The 23,755-nt window shown below is 36.0% G+C and overlaps 1 protein-coding gene across 3 annotated transcripts in view; it reads left to right on the forward strand.

Moving 5' to 3' along the window:
- NAV3 (neuron navigator 3) overlaps positions 1-23,755 on the forward strand; it is a gene marked incomplete at both ends in the record, with an annotated part of 371,484 nt that overhangs the window by 338,466 nt on the left and 9,263 nt on the right. Inside the window, 12 exons of one of the 3 annotated variants that reach the window (XM_079715629.1) lie at positions 852-872; positions 1,550-1,722; positions 1,988-2,053; positions 3,285-3,438; positions 4,926-5,100; positions 10,034-10,131; positions 12,656-12,751; positions 13,031-13,199; positions 14,355-14,590; positions 20,879-21,033; positions 22,077-22,148; positions 22,733-22,929. In XM_079715629.1, the coding sequence (XP_079571755.1) occupies positions 852-872; positions 1,550-1,722; positions 1,988-2,053; positions 3,285-3,438; positions 4,926-5,100; positions 10,034-10,131; positions 12,656-12,751; positions 13,031-13,199; positions 14,355-14,590; positions 20,879-21,033; positions 22,077-22,148; positions 22,733-22,929 (1,612 nt within the window). The remainder of the gene's footprint in view (positions 1-851; positions 873-1,549; positions 1,723-1,987; positions 2,054-3,284; positions 3,439-4,925; positions 5,101-10,033; positions 10,132-12,655; positions 12,752-13,030; positions 13,200-14,354; positions 14,591-20,878; positions 21,034-22,076; positions 22,149-22,732; positions 22,930-23,755) is intronic. The other 2 variants (XM_079715630.1, XM_079715631.1) reach the window with 2 other exon arrangements.

Here is a 23,755-nt window from a genome sequence, read left to right on the forward strand (position 1 = left end):
CACCTCAAAGGCTACACTCATCACCAAGATTAGGGCAGCATGGTGCCGAAGAGCAAACGTTTTGGAGTTGGCACTAACTAAATTTGGATTTGAATCCCAACTTTGACACTTACTATTTGGATCTTAGGCAAGTGACTTCACCTTTTTGGGGAGACTAAACTTTCTCATCTGTAAGAATTGGATAATTAATACTGACTTTATAGAGATACTGTAAAGAAAAATAGGGTAACGTGTAAATAAATGGCTCCAAGCAGGGGCTTACTGTGGAGGTAGAGATGAAGAAGAAGAAAAAGATGATGGTGATGCTGATGGTGGTGATGGTGGTGGTGCTGGTGGATGGAGGAAGTGGAGAAAACAATGGAATAAAAAAAGTAAAAGGGAAAGAAGAGACCTTGAAAGCCTCTCCACCCCTTGCATCAACAGGGTTTATAGCGTGAATAAAGTGTCACTGTATAAGAAATCAACTATATGTATTTTTATCAAAAGAACATAGGATAAATATAGAAATGTACTTTAACAGAACTGTCCCTTAAGTTTGCTAGAGATAGAATTGATATTAAATAATTGCTGAAAAACTGAGGGGAAGATGCTATCACTGCAAAATGTTTAAAAACAATGAAGTAAAGGATTTTTTTTAATGCCATGCAAGAAAAGTAGATTTTAAATAAGTAGAACTCTTGATGAAATCCAAAATATAACTAGCAGAGGATTTTACTGGAGTGCTTTCTGTAAATAATGAGAGAAATATCTTTTCTGTTTTAAAAAAATGTTTATGCAGGTAATATTTTAAAATACTGATCAGCCTTCATTCCCTTGATTTGTAATTCCACACTCTTTCATGTTTCTGCAAGGTGAACTCTAGAGGAAGTGAGGTGAATATAAACCATGGACAATTTGGCATGCATCTATAAAAATACCCACCCTTGGCATGAATGCTATTCATTTTGGCAGGAGGCTTTTATACCTTTTAAAAACAGATTACCTTGTATGTCTTTTCTTTGTGTCTTTTCATTTTAATCTCCAGTTTTAAAGAGAAGTAAAACCACTTTCTGAATAGCTGTAGGGCATACCAACTCTGGTTTCTCATAGTCCGGGAACTGAAAATTTGAATAGAAACTCACAATTAATAAAGTGTTAGGTGAATTTGATTTCATTTTGCTTTTTAAGTTTATATTGTCAGCAGGCCCTGACTTGACTGTAGCGCTAAAGCAGCCATTTAAAACAAATTGCCTTGAAGAGAGGAGCCTTCTGAACGGAGATCCCTTCAAGGTACTTCGTTTTAAATGAGTGCTCTGACAGCCATGCCCTTGACCCTGCACTGTTTAAAAGCCTTCCATGTTTGCGCTGCGCTGGATTAATACAAGAATAAAACAAAAACACAAAACACGGTATCTTTTTTTTTTAGAGATACTGTGCTGCAGCTGTTAATCCTTTGCTTATACATACTGACCCCAGGCAGTGGCTAGGATGGCACCTGCAAACTAACGGCCCAAAGCAAGATGCCCCCAGTGCAAATAGACAAGGAAGGTAATTTCTGTCCTTCTTGCAGCTGAGAAGCTCATTCAAACAAGCCTTTGGGAAGAAAAAGTCCACCAAGCCTCCATCCTCACATTCGGACATTGAAGAGCTTACTGATTCGTCCCTTCCAGCGTCCCCCAAGTTGCCCCACAATGCGGGTGACTGTGGTCCAGCCTCCATGAAGCCCTCGCAGTCCGCCTCAGCGTAAGTCACTGCCTCCGCTGGTTGCGGAAGTATTTGTTAAAGACAACTTCAGGCCAAGCCTAGATCTGTGTTCTAAATGGAACTGCAGCACCACCTCTATACCGATTATTTTCAGATCTTCCTTAGAATAGCAGACAGCATTTGTTTCTCTTCTGCTTTCCATACATTAGAAATTGAGCGTTCTTGATTTCATTCTCCCCTTTTCTAAGTTATTATTTTCACTTGCATTTGTCCATGGATCTGTCTAACTGTGCATTAAATGCAGGTTACCCCTTGTCTGGCCACCAAAGAAACGGCAAAATGGCCCTGTGATCTACAAGCATAGATCCCGGTAAAATGGAGTGTGATGCATGAGAACTGCAAAGATCCTGGTTCTAACCTAAGCAGTGTTCACTCTTGCTTTTTCTAAAATCACTCGCATGCATTTCAACAATGACTACCTTCTCTGTCCTCCTGTTTTGGAAGTAAAATTTGGTTTCCTCAAGCCAAACTTCAAACCTTTTTTCTTTAATTGTGTTAGATAATCTAGCATAATGTTTTTTTATAGTATCCCACTAGTTGATGTTACAAGAAAGAATAAAACATTTAGAATGTAAAACATGTGCTATGATAGTTCTCTTTGTTCTATATACTATTTAAATGAGATTTCCTTGTGTGCCCAAGACACTGGCTCACCCAGAACTCATATAAAGCAGGGCCACTAATAGAACCATTTAAGACCCTTGTACACCCTGTATAATTTCCTGACTTAGAGGAAAGAACATAGCACTATCACTTTGTGACCAGCAGTTAGTCCTCACATTTTAAATGGAAAAGATATTCAGTAACATAAAACAAATTCTTTTGACATACTTCCTACAAAGCTGTCTACAGAACAACAACAGGATATAATGTATATTACCTTCAAGCAGCCCCCAACTAGCCTGCTCATTGGGGTTGAAACCTGTGATTCAGTTTCATTAGCTGATCTCCTAAATCAGCTGAGCCTCCCAGGAGGATTATATAACACTCATCCAGTATTTAAATGTCCAAAACTAATCTCCCTGATTTACTTTCTACAATATTTATATTGAATTTTATTGTAACCTGAAGATAGTATTGTGACGAATAAGGTTATTCTTTGCAAAATTTTGCAAAACAAGAAATCAACATTTTAAGGACATAATAACTTTGCTTTAAACAAATTTCATGTTGCAAATAGAGGCTCAAGTCCCTTGAAAAATGGTAGAATGAGATGTAGTAATATTATGACTTTTCAGCTCCATAAACATCAGCAACAAGGGAATTTTGAGGATCACTTTATATACAGTGAAGATAGATTGTTTTTAAACTTCAGAAAATAGGAAGAAAAGATTAAAAGAAGCGGCTACTATTTTCAGTTTTGAACCTGTGAATGTATTACTGTCTGTAAAACTCTTTTTCCTTTTCTCTAGGTATTGCCAGCAGCAAATAATCTCTGCACCTGCTGGATGATATTGCAGTTCAGCTTTTAAAAGAAGCATTGCCTTTCGTAATCCTCTGGCTTCCCCAACCACTGATTTTGTGCTTGTTTCTTTCTTCAGGATCTGTGAATGCACAGAGGCTGAGGCAGAGATAATTCTGCAGCTGAAGAGTGAGCTCAGAGAAAAGGAATTAAAATTAACGGATATTCGGCTGGAGGCCCTCAGCTCTGCTCATCATCTCGATCAGATCCGGGAAGCCATGAACCGGATGCAGGTCGGTCCGAAAGCACCTTCAGGGAACAAACAGGAGAGATTTAAAATGCTGCTTATTCTCTTCTCTTAGTTATTATAAAAACAAATCTCATGTTTAAATCCTTTTTGGAAATGCACTCTGTTTATTCAGTCTCTGCACCTCATTTCTCAGTACTGGATGGAGAATTTTGTCAAATCCAGGTTTGGAAGTGGAAGTGCAAACTGGCCAGTTGCACTCAAGGACCATTGAAGGCACTGTACTAGTGATTGGATTCGCTGAGAGCTAAGGTTTTAGAGAAACTACCACAGCCCTTGCTTCTTCACTTTTCCATGATTTACCCTTATGGTAACTTTTTCCTATTCTTTTGAAATCTGACTTTCAAACACCTTTACCTGTTTTCTATTGAAAAACAAACGTAATGAGGAATCAACAGAAATATAACACAAGCTCTCTAAATATGAAAGTAAATGTGATGTAGAATGCCATCTGTAGAAGTAAAGCTTTTCTATTTTTTGGAAGCATCTGAAGGCTAAATTCAGGATCAGTCTGTGCTCAGACTAAGTTTTCGTTTTATTATGGTCAACCAGTAATCACTTGGTACCACAGATGACTGAAATAGGAAAAGCTCATTGCTGAGCAGATTCATCTGCCAATGGATATTCACCAGTAGGCTTGTGTTGTTTTTATGAGCTTAATGCCCCATTTTGAAGGAACAAAAACTTTTTCAGACGTTAGCTAGGATTCTGAGGTGGTAATTTTAAATCACCTTATTTATATTACATTTGTTTTACTGTGGTTTTCAACTCTCCCTGAATTCAGAGTATTACAAACGGCATTATTTTCTATGAGATTTTAACATTACTTTCATTTAAAAATATTTTTTTAAGTTTTTTTAAATTTTTTATTTTATTGAAGTATAGTTGATTTACAATGTCATGTTAGTTTCAGGTGTACAGCACAGTGATTCAGTTATATGTATATTGATTGATATAGATATAATGATGTAGATTGATATAGATATAAAAAGCTATTCTTTTTCAGATTCTTTTCCCTTATAGGTTATTACAAAATATTGAGTATAGTTCCCTGTGCTATACAGTAGGTCCCTGTTGATTATCTATTTTTATATATGTAGTAGTGTGTATGTTTACTTTTAAAATGAGGAATGGTATGAACTTTTCAATTATGTTATTCTTAATTCACATAAGACCATGTCGTATTTGGAAAACTCCTCAAATATATGATAGATTTTTAAAAAATTATAAAAAATTCTACTGGTTAGTGTGTGTATTTGTGAATAGCTGAACATGTATATGTGAGAGACAGAAAAAGGGATTACTTTTCCTTCTTTGGAAGGAAATCCTGTTTTCATAATTTATGTTTGTTTTTTAATATCTCACCACATGGTTTATTTAATAAATGAACCGATTAACCCTGTTAAAAGAGTTGGTACCCTTTTCTCAGTCAAGCTAGCTGTATGTTTTTCATGTTTTCCATCTTCACAACAGAATGAGATTGAAATACTGAAGGCTGAAAACGACCGGTTGAAGGCAGAAACGGGGAACGCTGCGAAGCCAGCTCGGCCCCCATCTGAGTCCGCAAGTAGCACTTCCTCCTCATCCTCACGCCAGTCCTTAGGACTCTCTCTGAACAATTTGAACATCACGGAGTCTGTTACCTCAGGTGATTTTGTGCACACGCCTGCCTGAATCAAAGCATGCCTCTGACTTCACAAGCCTGGAGACCTCGAATTTGGAGACCCTTACCTGCTGCAGCTCTCACCCATACCCTCTTTAAAATGTTAACGGCCTAGTTCTCAGAAATAGTCCTTTTTCCTCTTATAAATTTATTTTACTTCATTATCATTTTAATTTCTTTTACTTATTTAATTTTGGCTGCTTTGGGTCTTCATTGCTGCCCACGGGTTTTCTCTAGTTGTGGAGAGCGGGGGCTACTCTTCGTTGCGGTGTGCGGGCTTCTCATTGTGACTTCTCTTGTTGCAGAGCACAGGCTCTAGAGTTCAAGCTCAGTAGTTGGGGCACACGGGCTCAGTAGTTGTGGCTCATGGGCCCTAGAGCACAGGCTCAGTAGTTGTGGCACATGGGCTCAGCCGCTTTGCGGCACGTGGGATCCTCCCAGACCAGGGCTCGAACCCGTGTCCCCTGCATCGGCAGGCGGACTCTCAACCACTGTGCCACCAGGGAAACCCCTTCATTATCATTTTAAAAGAACATTCTGTGTGAAAGAGTAAAAAGACATAGAGATATGGTTTTCATATCATTTTTTAAAACAATTACTTGTGTTTGAGAAGTACTTCCTCCAGGGTTACAAATAGGATGAAAAAGTAATATTCTCAGTGATGATTGTTAGTACTAATGAATATAATACTCAGAACCCCATGCAATTTGATAGTGTTTTAAGTGCACGAAGCCCGTATACAAGTATATCAGGACCTATTCCTAAATTTGACTAGATGATCCTGCATGATGTGACCCAGGGCGAACATAATGCTACTACATCATCCAGACTGCAGCTCTATTAGATTTTCAACAAACAAAAAGAACACAATGGATTCTATTATTGTATTCAATGGTACTAATGATGGAACAAGGGTACAGTTTTATTCAATTGCAAATAGAATCATATGACATAATGTTGTCTTAATAGCTGATGAACTATTCAGTTATAAAATATAACTGCTCCTATGGCTTCGAATCATTCTGTGTATATAAGACTTAGTTGAGGAAAGATTTACATGAGGATCTGCAGTGATTGCAAAGCACAGCCACTAGATGACGCTTGGAAACCAATCATATGTATACATGTTCCTGGGCAATTTTAGATCCCATGATAGAATTGAGAAACTTCATGGCTTGCCTTAAATTACACCAAAATATAGAAAATATAAAGATGAAAATGAAAAAGAAAAGAAACAGAAATACAGCAAGCTGATATTGATGATATTTTAATGAATCATATCTCTTGCTTCTAAAAGGTCAGAATTTTAAAAATTCTACTAATTATATCTGTCCTTCATGGTGTAAAATGAATGGCCCAAATGCATACTTGCTTTCTTCTTGTAAAAGGTAACTAGAAACTAAAAGGCAAGTAGGAATTTCCTGAAGTTCATGAAAACAACGTTTATACCATTTGGCAGGGATTGGGGAAGGAAAATGAATTTTGAGAATACACATCAAGTAAAAGAAATATTAGTAGCTAAGAAAAAATAGATCTGTCATAATTAAATGAACTTATAAATCATTAGGTAAAATAAAACTATGGAAATATAGTAATAACTTGAATGTGTAAATTGTCTATGAAGTGTTATCATCCACATTCTTCAAAAGATGGGGAAAAAGAAAGAACAAAAACTTTAAATGTATAGAATCTGAGAGTCCTGAGTCACATCCCATACATTGGCTTGTCGGTGATGAACCTGAGAGAGGTGAGGTAGGATCCACATCTAATGGCAGTCAGTGCCTGCCTATGTCCTGGAGCTTCACTTCTAAGGAGAGAAAAGGACTGGTACCTTATAGGATGGCTTAATGGTGGGATTTTCCTGCCTGTTACATGATTTTGGTTTAGCCTATGGAAATATGATAAGGTCTGAAGGAGGCAAATTTAGTACTGAAGGTAGTTTAGGAAGAACAGCCATATAAAAATGAAACCAAAATTAATGTCTAGGAAAGACTAGGACTCATAAAGATAAATATAAAATCAAAGAAATTAATTTACATTTTCTGTGTCCATCTAACTGATGGCCATGGTTCAGAATTTGGGGCAATTTGGTGAGGAGAGGTTTTTTTTTTTCAAAAATGTGCTTTATAATTACCCATTTCATGGTTTATTTTTAGACCTATATTATTTTATTTCCTCAACTATTTTTCAATAGCGATACTTGTGTCTGAACTAGCAAGAAAAATGTAAATCACTTGACATCACTTGACTAGGATACTTTTCAAGTCAAGTTTTCTTTGCCTTCACTCGTTTAGTGGGTTCAAAATTGGAAATCAAAAGTGCCTTTATGCTGAGGCTTTTTAATAGAAAAGGTTTCTAGAGTTCATGATTATTTTTTTTTAAAAAAAGAAGTAGGCAGGAGAGAGACTAATTGACAAATGTCCAGTTCCTGAAATAATAGTGCATGTTCCATACATCCAGTGAAGACAGAAGTTTGAAAAACCTTCCGTTTTTGTCAGAATTTCACTTGACTGTAACCAGAATGGCAATCGTTTTTCAAAATGTTGACAGAGGACTCTAACTTATTTTCCATAAAACAACACGGAGAACCCTTATTTCAAACTGGCTGTTATTTGTTTTTACTCAGAGTTGTTTGTTCAGGTGACCATCCCGTCAATGTACTGGGTGGGGGGCAGGGGGGACCCAGAGTGAGTCATGATGTGCTCCTTCCACTGTCAACAGGAGGAGTTAGAATAAACACACAGAGAAAAGGAGTAATGGTTAGAACAGGTAAACTTACTAAACACGGAGGATAAAGTGCTTTAAGAGTGTTTTCTATTATGTTCTCAATAACCCTACGAAGCTGGTGCTTTTGTGCCCCATTTTATAGATGAGGAAACCAAGACTTAGGAAAGTGATTATGATAATTTTTCAAGATTATGCATCCAATAAGTGATAGAGCTAATATTTGAGCCCAGATCTGGATGATTCCAGTGCCTGACTCTTAACTACTGTATTCATTTTGCTAAAGCACTTAAAACATTCAAGATTACCTTGTTGAGAATGTATACGCCAACAGAGCAGGGAATTCATCTTCCTTCTCACCATGGTATTCATTCCCAATGCCCAGCACAGTTGCTGATTTCTTTCTTTCTTTTTTTTTTTTAAAATATATTTATTTATTTATTTTTGGCTGCGTTGGGTCTTGGTTGCTGTGTCTGGGCTTTCTCTAGTTGCAGCGAGTGGGCACTACCCTTTGTTGTGGTGCATGGGCTTCTCTTTGCGGTGGTTTCTCCTGTTGCGGGGCACGGGCTCTAGGCACGCGGGCTTCAGTAGTACCAGCATGCGGACTCAGTAGTTGTGGCTGGTGGGCTCTAGAGCGCAGACTCAGTAGTTATGGGGCACGGGCTTAGCTGCTCCGTGTCACGTGGGATCTTCCCAGACCAGAGCTCGAACCCACGTCCCTGCATTGGAAGGCAGATTCTTAACCACTGCGCCAGCAGGGAAATCCACAGTTCCTGATTTCTGTGATGCTTAATAAACTGTTAGTTAAAATAAATATTTTTGAATATTTATGAAGTTATGAATAATTGAGCAAAGTACTAAAGAGGTAATTTGGTCATGAATTACAAGATATTTAGATGTGAACGATAAGCCACTTTAAACTTTTGAGAAAAGGAGCAAGAAGAGAATTAAAATGACACTTAAGGAAGAGGTTTGAGTTGGATAGGAAAAATGGTGAGAGACTGGGAGGATGTTAATCTAGTAAAAAAAAAAAAAAAATTTCAGTAAGGGAGATTGTCTTTGACAATTTAAAAATTTCTAGCAAAAAAACTCCATATTCCTTAAACTCTAAATGTGCTTTTGATTGTTATGGTGTTATGGCATTTTTTAACTCCTTCCTTTGCAGAATTGCATGTTCCTAATTATTAAGATAATAGAAGCATTTTATTTTCAGAAGGCACTTGATGAAATTGTTGCTTCTATAATGGTACAGTCACAGTCCTTGTCTCTCTAACTTTACACTTTGAGCAGTTGAGTCCTCTTGTCACCAGGCACATGTGCTCTTCTACATGTAACCAAGTTTTCTTTGTCCCCAGAAAACTATCTTCATATTAAACATAATAGCATCCTTGTCAAAGGAAAACATATATGTGAGATAGTTTGCCTTAATCATTCTCCAAACTGGACATTAATCTCATATAATATATTTTGAAAATTAATCTTTAATCACATTTTAAGGTTGGTGGGTTAAAGGTTAGCTAGCTTTATCATGCTTCTGTAACTCTTAGCTGATTACTAGAAGTATTATTTTGGTTTTGAAGCTATAAGCATAAAGAGAACAGGAAAGCAATAATTAATATATTTCTGCGGGGAAGTATAATGCTGTGGTTGAAATTCAAAACATTACCTAAAATTGTAGATACGAGGTGAGTAGTCATATAGCAGGGAATGTGCCAAATGCTTGAAAATCATTTCAGTTGAACAGTCAGTCTCACCACCTTCGCATTCATAATTACATGGGTGATGAGCTTGGATGTTTTCGGTTGGATAGAAAAACCAGATTGCTTTTCAGTTTGTCATGGTTATAATGGTAACTGACTATTACTCAGGTATTACTCAGACCTGTGCATAATAGAAAAAAGGAACCCCTTATTTCCTCATCTAAATGCAATGGGTGCCCAACACTTGGGTGAAGATCTTTGGAAGGAGAAATAAATTCTTAGGTGGAAACTTTAACCCAACACAGTCACTCATCTTCTTGGAAGCTGAGGTTTTTCAAACCAGTTAGGTTAGAATGGGTGGCAGAAAATCTGAATATTCCCATTGAAAGATGTAAAACTATGAGGGAGAAAATGATGACAGTAAAGAAATCCAAGCTAATGTGACTCTATTGTATGTGTGTATGTTTGTGTATGTTTCTTTGAAAATTTGGTAGATATTTTGCTCGATGATGCTGGTGATGCAACCGGACATAAAGATGGCCGCAGCGTGAAAATTATAGTCTCCATAAGCAAGGGCTACGGTCGAGCAAAGGTATTTCTTTAACCTTAAGTTCTTTATCACTAAAAGATGAGAATGACCATGAATCAAATAAGTATTTGTCATAAATATACTATCAGCAGTGTTTGTCTTGGCATTGGCCTAATCTATTATAAAAGCATGAAAGTTAGAGACTCAAAAGAAATGACATCATCCTATAGGTAAAAATGTGTCTCAGTATGTCATGTTCATTCACTGAAAACAGTATTGGTTGTCAGCCACCCTCATTTCTAAAACCAAAAAAGCACATTGCTTTCTTTGACATTAACATTTTGTCTAACTAAATACAGGTGATATTTATGATGTATAGTAACATGTTGCTAGAGCTGCCAAGATGGTCTTTGTACAAAGAAGAGACTATAAGTTATATGGCTCTTCTAGACACTGGAAAGATATATTTTATTGAACTCAGTATGACAAATTCCATTGACGCTACTTGTGTGTATCATTTTAAAGCAAGGTCTTAGATGATAAGGCAAATATTCTAATTTTTCTGGAATCAAATATTGCCTTCAAACTGGCAATACCATTCTGACCCCAGCCTCTTCTTGAAACTAAAACTATTATTTCAAGTTGAAATTGTAGTTCAGTGGCCAAAAATACAAATTTGTAAGTATCCAAACATTTTTTATCAGACAGAAAAACAAAAAAATCTTTAGAATTTTAAGATAATTGAAGTATTTAAGTTTGAAAAGTCAGCTAGCAATTGTGAATTTTTACACTGAGCATATATTCCAAGAATTCTAATGCCATAAAATTTCTGCTTGAGCTGCAAATCTGTGCCTGAATTTCCCAAGTGGGTCTTTATGTAAAAGACTGTAATAGTCTTAGTAAAGCTTAGATAGTCTAATGATCTCTGATTTGAAAGCAGCTGCTTAAAAGCACTGCTTTTAAAAGTATGCATGTCCATTTTGACTCAGTTACAATAACGCTGTAAAAGAAGTTTTCTTTTTCAAAATAATTCTGAAAGATAGTATTTTTGAACATTGGAAAGTAGTTGTCTTAGTCTTCTTGGGTTACCATAACAAAATACTATAGATTAGGTGGCTTAAACAACAGAAATTTATTTTCTCACAGTTATTAAGTCCAAGATCAAGGTGCTGGCTGATTTGGTTCCTGGTGAGGGCTCTCTCCTTGGGTTGCAGATGACTGCCTTCTTCCTGAGTCCCCACTTGGCCTTTCCTCAGTGTGTACTTGGGGAGAGAGAAAGAGATCTCTCTCCTACTTCCCCTACTTAGAAGGCCACTAATCCCATGATGAGAGACCCACTCTCATGACCTAATCTAGCTCTTATTGCCTCCTGCTGGCTCCATTTCCAAATACCATCAATTGGGGGTTAAGACTTTAATATATGAATTTGGGGCGGAACACAAACATTCAGTCTATAACAGTTGTTACAAAATAAGAATGGTTTGCTGTGAATTTCTCAACTTTTTCTGTAACAGATATTGGCTTCAGGTTATATCTAAATAGTGCTGATAATCACTTACCCTTATAAAGTTAAATGTTGCAGATGAAGAAATTGAGGCTCTGAGCCAGCTAAGCGACCTGAACTAACATCACATTTCTTAATTACATGGTAGATGTTGTGTGTTGTAGAATCCATGTCTTCTAACACCTGACTCAGTTATTTTTCTACCACCTCTTAAGGACTATGCAAGTTGGTGACTAGAATCAGGATTGTGATATATCAACTGTCTAATTATATATACTGGTGTCATGATCACTATCTCATGTAACCATTCCAGTCAACATAAAAATGGCTTCAGTTAGACTATAAATTGAATTGCTTACTTTCCTAATATATTTAGAAATTCCTCAAAATCCCATCCTACAAAAGGGATAAATTTGGGCCTTTGTTTGTATTATAAAGGAGTTCTTTGCTTGACAAAATGAATCCTGTAGGATTCCCTGGCAAGTTCTTCTAAATACTGAATTTTCTGATAAATTCAAAATGGGACCTGTGTTGTTAATATGTGAATGCCATACTACCATGGATAACTTATTTTTCAAAACTGGATTGGATTTTAGAGACAACCTAAATAAAAAAAATAAACTGAGTTTTGGACTTAACAAAGATAAGATCACAAACACATTAAGATGAGGCTCTAGGACTCATGATATAGTTCTGTTCCATCTCTATCACCATTTTCCTCCTACCAAGTTGCTTCTCTTCAGGAATGCACCCACTGCATTAAAATGGAAGACTTGTTCTCTCCTGGACCTTTCCCTTCTACTGAAGAGGTCATGAATCAGTTTTCCTTGACCATACCACTTCATCTAATCTCTTTCTCTCTTGTTTTTGTTGCTATCCTGTTACTTTGTTAGTTAGTTTGTTTGTTTGTTTGTTGGGGTATTTTGTATAATCCACTGTGTATGTCTGTTATTATAAAACCCATAGGTTTAATATATATTTTAGGGTTAATCACCACTAATATTAATATTTTTAGTAGAAGATATCGTAATAAAAAAAGACACACAGTTGGATTTTATCTTGTTTTATTTTGTTCTGACTTAGGATCAGAAGTCTCAGGCATATCTGATAGGATCCATTGGTGTCAGTGGAAAAACCAAGTGGGATGTCTTAGACGGTGTAATTAGACGTCTCTTTAAGGTAAGTTGTGTGAGACATCCTGATATTAATTTTCAAATGTGTTTCATTTTGGATGCTTCCCTTAGCTTTAATGGCATAGAGATATCTGCTTTTCCTCTCTTCCATTTCAAATATTAAGGAAAGTTTTCTCTCTTTATGCTGTTTGATATTAATCGTTCTTATATTACCCATTTCTACAATTCTTGATAGCTAGCTTCACATCCCCATGAGTTTTGTATTTGTTGTAGAGGAGTTGGACCTCTGTTTTGACTTTCCTTTTTTGTGTGTATACCATTTCAGGAATATGTGTTCCGAATTGATACATCCACTAGCCTTGGTCTGAGCTCTGACTGCATTGCCAGCTACTGTATAGGAGATTTAATTAGATCCCATAACCTAGAAGTGCCTGAACTGCTGCCTTGTGGATACCTTGTCGGCGATAATAACATCATCACTGTGAACCTGAAAGGTAAAAATAAAAATGAAAAGCACAGTTGTATTTTTTTTACCAACATTTCTTTTCTTTTCTTTTTTGCAGTTTCCCTTCAAATTTTCATATTTGAAAACTATGTTAACCACTTTGATAATTTTGATGTGATATGAGCTGTATTTATATTTAAAACACTAAAATCCTACTAAAAACACTAAAATCCAAGTAAATGAAATTCTTTGAGTTTTGAGATGTAATTTTGAAGTTTCTCCAAGACTCAGAAAAACAAATGTGATGTAGCGAATTTCAATTTTCTAGATTTTCTCCATTATCATCTTAGATTTAGGGGAGATTCAAAAAGTTTGTTGCATATTCCAAGGTAATATATTCATTCTTTTACCTTTAATTTTAAAATATGTATACCCAGTAAGTACCCACTGGGGATAGAGAATGGAAGTTAAGAGTCAGGGATGAGAAATTCTCTTTGCTTTGAATAATGTGACAAATTCTAGGCAAATGGAATATCTAAAGTATACTTGTATCCATAACTCCTTGTTCATATATGTTAAAGTGTCAGAACACATCTATATAAACTATGGATTAATAGAGGGATTTGTCAATATTTCATTTTATGATTAAGGTAATTGGGTGAGTAAAAGGAGAAACTGTTGCTCTCCTTCTTAATTCCTTGCCAAATACCTATTATATTTATATTTTTCAAAAACTTAAGGGGTGGTACAGCTGGGATGTATAATGAGAGCTAGAGGGAAATAAAGAGAAGGAGGAAAGAGGAAGAAAAAGAGAAGAACATACACACTTTTATACTTTTTATTTTAATTTTTACATTTATTCTTAACAAAACTACCACCTTCAAAGAGAAGGAGGATTTTATGATAGAATTCATAGTAATGCTTCCATCTCTTTGTGGAAACATAAGTGAGAAGCATGAAATAGATGAGGGAAGTCTAAGCAAAGAGGAAAATCCTGCTTTCATTTGGATGTTCACTCTGTCTTATTACTGATGTTTTCTGTCTTAAAATAGCAACACACGTGGGATCGAAATGTCAAGGAAAGCATCTTGCAAGGACTGCATTCCAATGGCTAACAAAGCCCAGTTGCCAGTTGACACTATATTTTAATTTCAAGCTTACGTCGAACAATAAGCCACACTCTTCCCTTTGTTTCTCCCTTCAGGGGTAGAAGAAAACAGTTTGGACAGTTTTGTTTTTGATACGCTGATTCCTAAGCCAATTACCCAAAGGTACTTTAACTTGTTGATGGAGCATCACAGAATTATACTCTCGGGACCTAGTGGTACTGGAAAGACCTATTTAGCAAACAAACTTGCTGAATATGTAATAACCAAGTCTGGGAGGAAAAAAACAGAGGATGCAATTGCCACTTTTAATGTGGACCACAAGTCTAGTAAGGTAAGTCGCAGACTCCTAAGACAACTGCTGCTATTTATCCGTGTCTTAAGCAACTAAGCTTTAAGATTATATGAAACTTCCGTATTGTACATGGAAACATATCCAGCTCTTCGGCTAAAACTAGAATCTGGTGAATGACTAAACCCTATTTCATGAATTTGAACAAGGCTGCTCAGTGACATTCAGGTATCAGGTATTCACAAGCATTGAGAATGGACAGAAGAGAAGGACAGAGTCTCCGTTGTCTGATTCCTCGTAGACGTCCATTTAGGAAGTACTAGAGCAGAAAGAGATCCATGCAAATACCACAGAAACAAGAGACCATGACTCTTCCTGCAGGAATCAGAGCTTTATAAAAGCCAATACTTGGTCTAGGTCATAATAAATAAGTAGGAATTAACTGGGATGTTGCAGCAATGGGGATTTGGGTGTAATTAATATATTCTAAGCAGAAATTCTGGGAGCAGCAATTTGTTTACATCATATTTCTATAGGATTTCTGCTTAGGAACCTTAGGAAATTGAACAATATTCCGTTTCACCATCTACTAAGGTTTAATGTACCATAATCATCCTGAATGCTCTCAGCTCTTAAATACGCATGAGGGGCTATAAAACTCAGCCAGGACTTTCGTATATTTAGAGTGAAATAAAGAATCCTAAGAAGGAAATAGTTGATACCTGATATATTCCTAACACTGGACTATTTTTGCCTATAGTTATTCATTTACATTCTCAATCAGTGCAACCTAAGGTTCTCTTAGGAAACTACATCTGTTATAAGCAATACCTTGAAGATATCCAGATGATACTGGGTCATGTTGTTTTTCCAGAGATAACCTGGTTAGATGATCTAAACTGACCCAGTCTCGCAGAAACCTCTGGCCTACAAATTTTTAGCAAAGAAACATGACTCCCAAAAGCAACCCAAACCCATTGGATTCTTGACATAAACAAGACATTTAATTTAGTGAACAAAAATGTCTTAAAGGAGTAGTTCATTAAGTCCATATCACTGACCAACTGTGGGACCTAGGGCTGATTGTTGAATTTCTTTGTGCCTTAGTTTTCCCAGCTGTAAAATGGGAAAAAGTAGTGGGGTTGTGGTAAGGACTAAATGGGTGTGTATCTGTCTGTGTGTGTGTGTGTGTGTGTGTGTGTGTGTGTGTGAGAGAGAGAGAGAGAGAGAGAGAGACAGACAGACAGACAGACAGAAGCAGGGAGAGGGAGAGAATAGTACAAGTAGCAAGCACCACCTAAGGGTTGCCTGCAGTTATTAATTATAGCTCTTGGTTCCCATTACTGTAAGGTTTTCTTACACAAATACACACAGACACATACAGACCACCCACCCCCATCACATACACGGATCTTTGTTCAAAATTGGCTTATACGTATTTTTCAAGGAGAACAAAGGTGTGTATAAAGCATGATGGGATCTCTTAATGTGGACTCAATACAGCACATGAATTCCGAATGTTTCATTGGAACTCAACACTATTCGGATTGTGGTTGAACCACCCATTCTCATTTCAAGTAGAGAGAGACATGGCCCCTGAGGCAGAATATTGAACTCTTTTTTTTTTTTTTTTTTTTGCGGTACGTGGGCCTCTCACTGTTGTGGCCTCTCCCGTTGCGGAGCACAGGCTCCGTACACGTAGGCTCAGCAGCCAAGGCTCACGGGCCCAGCTGCTCCGCGGCATATGGGATCTTCCCGGACCAGGGCACGAACCCGTGTCCCCTGCATCGGCAGGTGCATTCTCAACCACTGCGCCACCAGGGAAGCCCTGAACTCTTCTTTAAGCAGAAGCAGGAAGAGCACAGTTGTTTGCTTCAGCCTACACCTTTAATGCCTCCAGTGAATTCTGGGTCTCCTCATAGCTTTATTTAAAAGCTTTTAGCACATTTTGTTTTCTTTTCAGCCAAAATGATGAAAGAATTGACATGTCTTAATTACTCTCAGTGCTCTCTTTGGTGTTTCCTTAATGTTGATGTGACAGAGCTCTTTAGAAGTTACATCTGTTACGAAAAAACAAGTGGTTGGAAGATAGGAGAAGAATAGATTGATTAGAGGAAACAGGCATTTTGATAAAGTTGGAGAATCACTTAAAATCAAGTTTTAAATCAGATAGATTGACTTGGATATAATTCGACATGCTAAAATAAAGTAGGGTAACTTAACATTAGTTCTAAACTTTGCCTCACTCCAAAAAATACTGTTATATATAAGTTCTTTTTATTTCAGTTAAAAAAATGTTTAGTACTTGGAGATATTCTTAATCAGTAATAATTTATATGTCCTTTAAAATTTGATCAAATATATCCAGCACTCTTATTTTCTACTTTTTCTGAATAAAATCACTTGTACCATTATGAGGTCAGTTTAATCTTTGTTATTACAAACTGATGAAAAATAAAGCTTGCCAACAGCCTTTGAACAGAACAAATGATGCTAGTAAACAGTAATAGGAAGAAATCCATGGAAAATCACATGGCATTCATCACCAAGAAAGCACAAACTACAACTAACAAATGCTTATTGTTTCTTTAGGTTTGTAAGATTTGAGTGAGCTGTCAGTAACGTTGGATACCAAGTCATGGCCAGAGAATTTGGCCAATTCTTGCCAAATTGTCAAAGAATCCACACTTTATTTTCGGGGGGTTGATGGTATGTGAGAGTGGTATAGAGAAATAGGGATGACAGGTTGGAATTGTAGGAAGGATGCTGCCAAGTGTAGATTTACTTAAGTAAAGGGTGAATGAGGTATGAAGTAAATTCTTTTCCTGTGAAATGGAACTGTGTAACTGCTGACATGCTTTCTGTGATGGCTTTGATAGCTCTGAAGAGACAAAGCCACAAATCACTCACTGATTCCAGAAAAATCCAATAATAAACCATCAAATGAGAAAAATCTTTTCATGTTCTGGTTCCCCCTGCATTTTACATTCTTTTCCTCTTCCCACTCCTCAAGCCCTCTCTCGAGGTGCCAGCTGGAATATTTTGATTGAAAACAGGATACATAAACAGTTACACTTTGTGACATTTGATATGGTGGGCCCAGAAGGCTAGAGGTGGATTTAGTAAAGAATATGTGGCCAACTGAAGCCACTTGGAATGTTAGGTGGGAAAAGATCAGAAAGCTGGACTTGGCAGATTCATTTGGAGTGTGTCTGGAGTCAAAATCAGAGATAGCAATGATCAATGGTTTTTATATAACTGCTGTGTTCTGTGTATATTTTCAAAGCATGGGATTCATCTCATTATCAATGTCCATCTAGTAGATATACCTGTTTTTTTCTGCCTGATTAGATCTTGGACATGAAACTTCTAATGCTAATGTATCAGTACTTCAATCTAATATTTTATCCTGATTAAGCTAGAGTGGGGATCAGGAAGTGATTTCAAAGAGGTTTGAGAAAACTCAAGTTGTATGACCAAATTATTTGTGTATGCCTGTTTCTACTTGTGACTGGTCCATAGCTTTCATTAGATTCCCAAAGGGATCTATTACCCTTCTCAAGATGAGAGAGGACCACAATAGAATCTAATGGCCCTACTTTTCCAACATCACCCGGTGACTCTTCTTTACCAAATTCAATTCAAACTTGTCCCCCTCCGCCACTCCCTTCACCTCCACCTCCTCCTCCTCTCCCCCCACCTCTCTCTCCCTCTTTTGATCCGTATATACTAAATTGCTACAATTGATCCCCCCTTTCTAGAAATTGTTCTGATTTTCATGATTATCATTCTCTCCTTGTCTCCTTCCTACCCTCTAGTAAGCTGCTGCTCAGTGCCTTTCACTGACTGTTTTTCCTTTACCTTCCAGTAAATGAAAATATCCCCAACATTCTGTTCCCTCCCACTTCTGTTCTCATCTGGATAACTCCCTTGTTTCAACTTGTATTGGCTCCAATTGGACACTATTGGCTGTGCCCACTCTTCCATATGGTAGGCATTTCTATTAGCTTACAAGTATGTTTTCATTAGCATACTAAATATACATGTTTAGGAATGCCAATTTCAATTCTTGTATATTTGTGATGTATCTGTGAAAATATATCACAAATCCATCTTGTCACTTACTTGGACTATTGCAATTGTTTACTAACTGCTTGATTTACAACTTGCATTAAATTCCCCTTCTCTCTCTGCCTCTTTATCCTTGCACCTCATGGAAATAGAATGTCTTCTATTCATTCATAATTGTTCTTTCATAATTAAAAGCTGACCACATTAAAATCCTGCAGTGTTTCCCCACTGCTTTCTGCTCTAGGTCAAAAATCTTCCCATACTTCTACTATTCCTCTTGAGTCCCACAGTGTCTCTTGGCTTCAGCAATTTCAGTATCTCTTGACTGGTTTCTCTTCCTCCTTTGCCATATACTTACCACACATTGAAATCATGATTCTGACTACATCACTCAGATCCCCAGAATAGTCAATGTTTCTTCACTGTCAGTAGGAAAAGTCCAGTAGTCTTACCAACCATTCAAGGTTGCAACCTTTCCTTTCCAATTTATTTACCACTCTTTTACAAAACATATACTGCTGGGTTTTTCCTACATGGATATCATCTTTTTATGTTTCTGCCTTTGTTCTTCTCCATCTATGAAGAAAGCTCTTCTTCCATTTTTAAGCATCACAGTATTACCTAATCTTTAAAATAAAGGATTAATAGCAAATAATACTGCCACCAGAAAGTCTTTCCCAGAAGCTACAAGTAATCTTTAAATGCTCTGAACAAAATCTTTGGTGTATATTCTTTTGAGGTAACATATTAATTTTCACTGTGAATTTTAGTTATCTATATACATGCCTAACCTATTCTGGGCAATAAGCATCTTGAATGTGTTTTCCATTTCTAATTAATCATCCTATCCTTCACATGTATGTTTCCTTCGATAAATAAATTTCTCTACCCTGGGGAAAACAACAACATATGAATGGTGCACATGTTTATATAGTAAAATCCAAATTCCTCTGCATGGATTCAAAGTCTCTTCAATTTCCCCTTTCATTGAGATCACTACTGCCACGGACCATTTCTCTTGCAAATGCAGAATACCAATATTTCTCCCAACACATCACACACTCGTATCTTCCACCTCTTAGGATTTACTCTTTATTCTTCAATTATACCTCCTGCCCTCATACCCTATTGTTCTATGAACCTTAAATCTGGATTAGATGCCTCTCTTTAGTTTTTCTGTAGTGTTTTGTGCATTTCAGTGATCACACTGCCTTGAGACTTACTTGTTGGCCTGCCTTTCTATCAACTCTAATGCCTGAATATAGAAGTAATCTCTAAATCCTTGGTGCCAGAGTACCTGGCACATAGTAGGCGCTTGCTAAAGCTGTGTTGAAAGAGTAAAAAACTACCTACTTATCATTTGGAATTCTATTCATTATTCAAGATCCATCATGAAATTGTTTTTTAACCCTGCTCAAGATGTACAAATTGAAAATGTCATTGTAAATATGCAAATATTATGGAAATGCTCTTACTGATTAGGATAATTGTAAGAAATCTAATTATATTTCTGGCCTACCCATCTGTGAGAGCAGTCAGTGAACTGGTTATCATATTTAGATTAAAAGCTATTAGAAAGGAATTATACCTGTAAAGAACCAAGAAGCTTAATAAATGCTAAATGCTAATGTCAAGTGACCCAATGAAATATAACACATTTTGTCTGTTGTTATAAATTACAACAATTGCAAGCAGATAATAAATAAATAACAAATCAACCAACCAACCAACCACAGTTTTATTTGAGTCCCAGGGCTGTATTTTCAGATGCACCTCATCGAAATGAATTGAAATTAAAATATTTAAAGTCTTAATGGAAACTTAGGGGTGCCATTTTGGATTTAGTCTATGCTTGAAATTATAAGGTTTTCTAAAATCCATCTTTATCATTGTAATACCAAAAACAAGAATGAATCTCAGTATTTGTGGTTTATCATAAGAGCTCATATCCAGAATTATTTTTTTTTTCACTTTTCTTCCAGGGAGAAAACAATTGAGAAGTATGTCCTTGTGTTTACAGCTTTATATTTACTTCAGGTGTCCTGTACTGGCTTTTCTCTTTCCTTTAAAAGTGTATCCTCTCAACATTGTATGTTTTTTCGCTTTGTAGAGTAAGGTTTTATATCAATGGAATGATCTGTGAGTTTTAATCAAAGAACCTGGATGAAAGACAAAATGTATCATTCCTAAACTATGAATTGCTTTCCATTGGTATAAATTTCTCATTAACGTATTTGTTTTCTTTTTTTTTTTTTAAAGGAATTGCAGCAATATCTAGCTAACCTGGCTGAACAATGCAGTGCTGATAATAACGGTGTAGAGCTTCCAGTTGTAATAATTCTTGATAATCTTCATCATGTGGGCTCTTTGAGTGATATCTTCAATGGTTTTCTCAACTGTAAATACAACAAATGGTATGCTTGTGAAATATTTCGAGTGATAAGATATGAAAAAATGGTGATCAAATATGCATTCTTGTGCCTTTATACCTTTTAAGACGTATAGTGGATGCTATTAATTTGAGAAGCCTTCATTACTATTATACCATATTTCCAAAGAACCTCTATGTGTTCATTAGAACATCTATTTATTCATTCAACAATTGTGTCCCAGGCACTTTTATGGCAACATTACTTACTTGATGATGTTAACTTCTACAGGTATGCTGAAAGTCTGGGAGACCATTATCAATGATGGAATGTTTGAATCAGGGAAATCAGAACTAGAATGAAGCTATAGAGCTCTTGTTTCACTCTTAGTCCATATTAAAGTTTAAATTCAGCCTTCCTATAGAAATAATTTTAATACATTCAGATATGCCTCTCTCCACTAGTGATTCTAATTTTTAACTATTTACATGAAAGAAAAGGTTAAAGTAGGGTATAAAAAAATCTGAAAACCCACTTAAGATTCACTATAGTATGGCCTCTAAAAAAGGACATATAAGAACAACAACATAAATGTTAGTTTTAATGGTGCAAGTAACCCAGTTATCTCTGCTAGAGATTTTTTAAATGTTAAAAATTAATCAGCATAAAATAAATATTGAAACAAGAATACAAATTCTTTCATGTTATTAAGAACCTTCGAAATAATTATGAAACAAAAGAAAAAATTAATGAATTAGATTATAAGCACAAGAATCATAAGATGTTGGAGTAGAGTGAGATCACTGTGATTATTCTGTCTAATCTTTTCATTTCATAGATGAGAAACCGTGGGATTAGAGAGGGAAAATGATTTGCTTAGGATGCCAGATCTGAAATTAGAACCCCAAATCTTAATTTCCAGTTCAGTGATCTTTGTCATTTTCCAACCAAACACTACAAAATTACCATTTTACAGCTTAATGTTAAAATGGAAAAATCCATATTTATCTAAATTGTTTTCTGAGACAATTTTAATGTATTAATCTCTTTTACCTTTAGTACATATAAATTTTCTTTTTTTTCCCCAGTCCATATATTATTGGAACAATGAATCAGGGAGTTTCTTCATCACCAAATCTAGAGCTGCATCACAATTTCAGGTGAGGATAAATTGAATTTTTTTCATATTGTCTCTTTTCTGTTTGCTTTTGGTTATTGTTTTTTCCATTTGTATATTGACAAATCCTGCCAGTGGTGACCTGGGGTGTGAAAATAATTCTCACTTCTTCTGACACTCTTTCTCAAGCAGACATTTTGTGATCTTCAACCTGTAACCAGAAGTGTTTCTTTCAAAAAGAAGAAAAAAGAAATGTTTTTTCTGCTCACAATGTCACTGGCTAAAGTACAGCACTTTTTTTCTAAGTGTGAGAAATGTGAAGACAGTTCCTATTTCAGGATTTGTGATTCTCCTACAGAAGAGTGCTCAGCCTGTACCTGCCCACTCACTGCTGTGACGCACATGAGCCTCTCTTGAGCTCAAGATGAAAAGTTAGTTACAGTATAGCTCTAATGCTAATAGACCTCATCCCTTTGATCATTAACATATGGCCACCAATTAAATTAGGAACATTATTACTTTATATTGAAAAGAGAATCACTGTGGACTTATAAAAGTTTAATTTATATAAAAGTTTAATTTATATAAAGATTTCTGAGTTTTTGGTTTTTTTCTCTATTTTTGTAGGTGGGTACTATGTGCAAACCACACAGAACCAGTAAAAGGCTTTTTAGGCAGGTATCTTCGAAGGAAACTGATAGAGATGGAAATTGAAAGGAACATACGCAATAATGACCTAGTCAAAATCATAGATTGGATTCCTAAGACATGGCATCATCTCAACAGTTTTTTGGAAACACATAGTTCTTCTGATGTTACCATTGGTGAGTTCCAAAATTGCAATATGCCGTTTTCCAGGAACTACGAGTACGTGGTAAAGACGGCCAGATTGGAGGGCAGAAAATAACAAGTGAAGCTAATGTTTTTCAAGCTTCCAAAGATTTAAGTTTTCATTTTTTTTCCTTCTGAAAGTTTGCCTTCTTCCAAGCTTTGTATAAATATTTCTAATTAGATTCATTTTGTCTGACTACTATGGTTTACTAAGATTTTACTGACATCAAATAAGTTTAATATAGACAAATATCTAAAAATCAGATAACCATTTGAAATAAATTGTATCTGTTTAGAATACCTTTTTTATGCTAAAAACAAATATTAGTTTATGGCTCCTATCAAATATAGTTGTGAGAGAAGATTTTAGTTAGAGGTAATTTAAGTGTTTTACATTTTTCATGAAGACAAAATTGTTTGAATTATTTTCTTGAGTTGGCATAAAGATGTTTGTTTTTGTATTCCTTCTTAAATTGCACGAAAAAAATGTCCCTTTCCCATTGTGGTGGATCATAAATACATACTCACTAAAGACACAGTGTAAATTGAAAAGAACAATTCTATATTTGTGATCAGAAGACCAAGGCAGAGACCCACTTCTGCAAATAATGACATATTTTATATTTGAAAATTCATTCCAGCATAGTTTTGTCATTTGTAAAATGAGGCAGATTGACTGGATTATGACCTTTAAGGTTTCTCCTAATGCTAAAATGTTATGTTTTAGATTAAGGTTTTAGTGTAAAAAGAAAGTAGGGTCCTGGAGATTGGGTCTTCAGTGAAACACACTTTAATAATAATCAAACTGGCCAAGATTAT

Source organism: Hyperoodon ampullatus (assembly GCF_949752795.1).
Source record: "Hyperoodon ampullatus genome assembly, chromosome: 11".
Classification (NCBI taxonomy): Eukaryota; Metazoa; Chordata; class Mammalia; order Artiodactyla; family Ziphiidae; genus Hyperoodon; species Hyperoodon ampullatus.